This window comes from Euleptes europaea, chromosome 7 (assembly GCF_029931775.1).
Source record: "Euleptes europaea isolate rEulEur1 chromosome 7, rEulEur1.hap1, whole genome shotgun sequence".
In the NCBI taxonomy this organism is placed as follows: Eukaryota; Metazoa; Chordata; class Lepidosauria; order Squamata; family Sphaerodactylidae; genus Euleptes; species Euleptes europaea.
The window spans coordinates 96,402,937-96,404,393 of record NC_079318.1 but is presented as its reverse complement, the minus strand read 5'-3'; the positions used below and the strand labels follow the sequence as shown (position 1 = coordinate 96,404,393).

The following is a 1,457-nucleotide window of genomic DNA, read 5'->3' as shown; positions in this document are numbered from 1 at the left end:
ACAGAAAGCAGCCATGGAGAGGCTGCCTAGTACAGCCAGCTGCTTTAAACATTAGCATATTTAATTAGTGTTAATGTTGATCATTTAATTTTAATCAATGAGTTGAACCTAAGCTATGGCCTCCTGTCTTTATGTGGGGTGCTGGGTAAAATAGGGGAGATCTTTCAAACAAATAAACAATCGAGGTGGAGCACAGGTGGAGACCTAATGCTGTCCTGGATCCAATATCTGCTACAGTAACACTTTCTTTTGTTTTGTCCTTTTAAAAAAAAGGTTAAAGCAAAACCAGAAGAACAATTCCATGATTAAAAGGAAAATTTATTCTGAATGCAAAGAAAGAATGGTTTGAAAAAGGAGGGGGGATGACATTTCAGATGTGAACAGCTTCCTCATCAGGAAGGAGAGAAAGAGAAAGAGAGAAACAGATGACATTTATAGAATAATCACCATGTTTAGATTAAAAAGGGATACATGAAAGGTATAATTTGGCCTGGGTTTCAGGGATGCTGATAGGCCCACCTCCATCGATTGACCTGAGCTGGGATGAAGGGTGTTGAGCATCTCTGCCCCCAGACATGTTTGTTTCGCCATGGATTTCTCAACTGTTCTTCTTTTCCGTTTCAATTATGCATAGGAATCTAGCAAGGGGAGAAGCTTCCTCTGCGCCCCGTGATGAGACTGCCTGTGTGCCCCCCTATGAGACTTCCTCTGGGCCCACAAATGAGACTGCCTCCACGGCCCCCGTAGCTCCCCAAACGGCCTCCAAGAGCCCCTCCAAAACCACCAGCACCACCTCCAATAACATTTCTTCCATAACTAACAGCACATGAAGCATAGCCTCCCACAGAAACTGGTTCGCCGGTAGCAGAGAGGATGGGTCCTGGGAGGGTCAGGACGACGGGAGGGGGCTGGACCACAACCTCTGCTGGAGGGATCTGGTTGATGCAGGAAGGATTGACCCCTGAAAGAATGCCAAGGCTAGCGGAGGGCACCCCGGATGCATAGCCGTGGCCAAGGCCTGCTGATCCAAAGCCAACAACTGGGCTGGAGGCCACAGAGGGAATGGCAAAAGCTGGGCCCCCGGAGCCAAAGCCTGAGCCACCATAGTGGAGGCCACCATAGCCAAGACCTGCTGATCCAAAGCCAACGGCGGGAGCGGAGGCGCAGGATGGGACTGCAAAGGATGGTCCACAGTAAGACATGTTTGAGTGGTGGAGGGTGAATCTGCAAGAACATAAGGAAGAACAGACATATTATTATACCCAAGAAGATCATGAGACTCTGTGTCTTGTACACAGAACAAGGTCCTCATAATACAGAAAATCTAGCCCAGCCAAACACAGGGATCCCAACTCATTGGGAGTTTTGGTACACTCAAGTAATGAACATGGAAGCTGCTGAATATATATTTATATATATTAATCTCTCTGTCCATCCATCCCCTTCTTGCTATTTGC

At 47.2% G+C, this 1,457-nt stretch overlaps 1 protein-coding gene across 1 annotated transcript; it reads right to left on the bottom strand.

Moving 5' to 3' along the window:
- Positions 1 to 638: 638 nt before the first annotated feature.
- Positions 639 to 1,222, bottom strand: LOC130480904 (shematrin-like protein 2). Its single transcript, XM_056853527.1, has 2 exons — positions 740 to 1,222; positions 639 to 694 (listed from the first exon to the last, which is right to left on the bottom strand). Exons 1-2 carry the CDS (start codon positions 1,200 to 1,202, stop codon positions 639 to 641), a joined length of 519 nt encoding a protein of 172 aa, XP_056709505.1. The 5' UTR covers positions 1,203 to 1,222.
- Between the last annotated feature and the right edge of the window lie 235 nt (positions 1,223 to 1,457).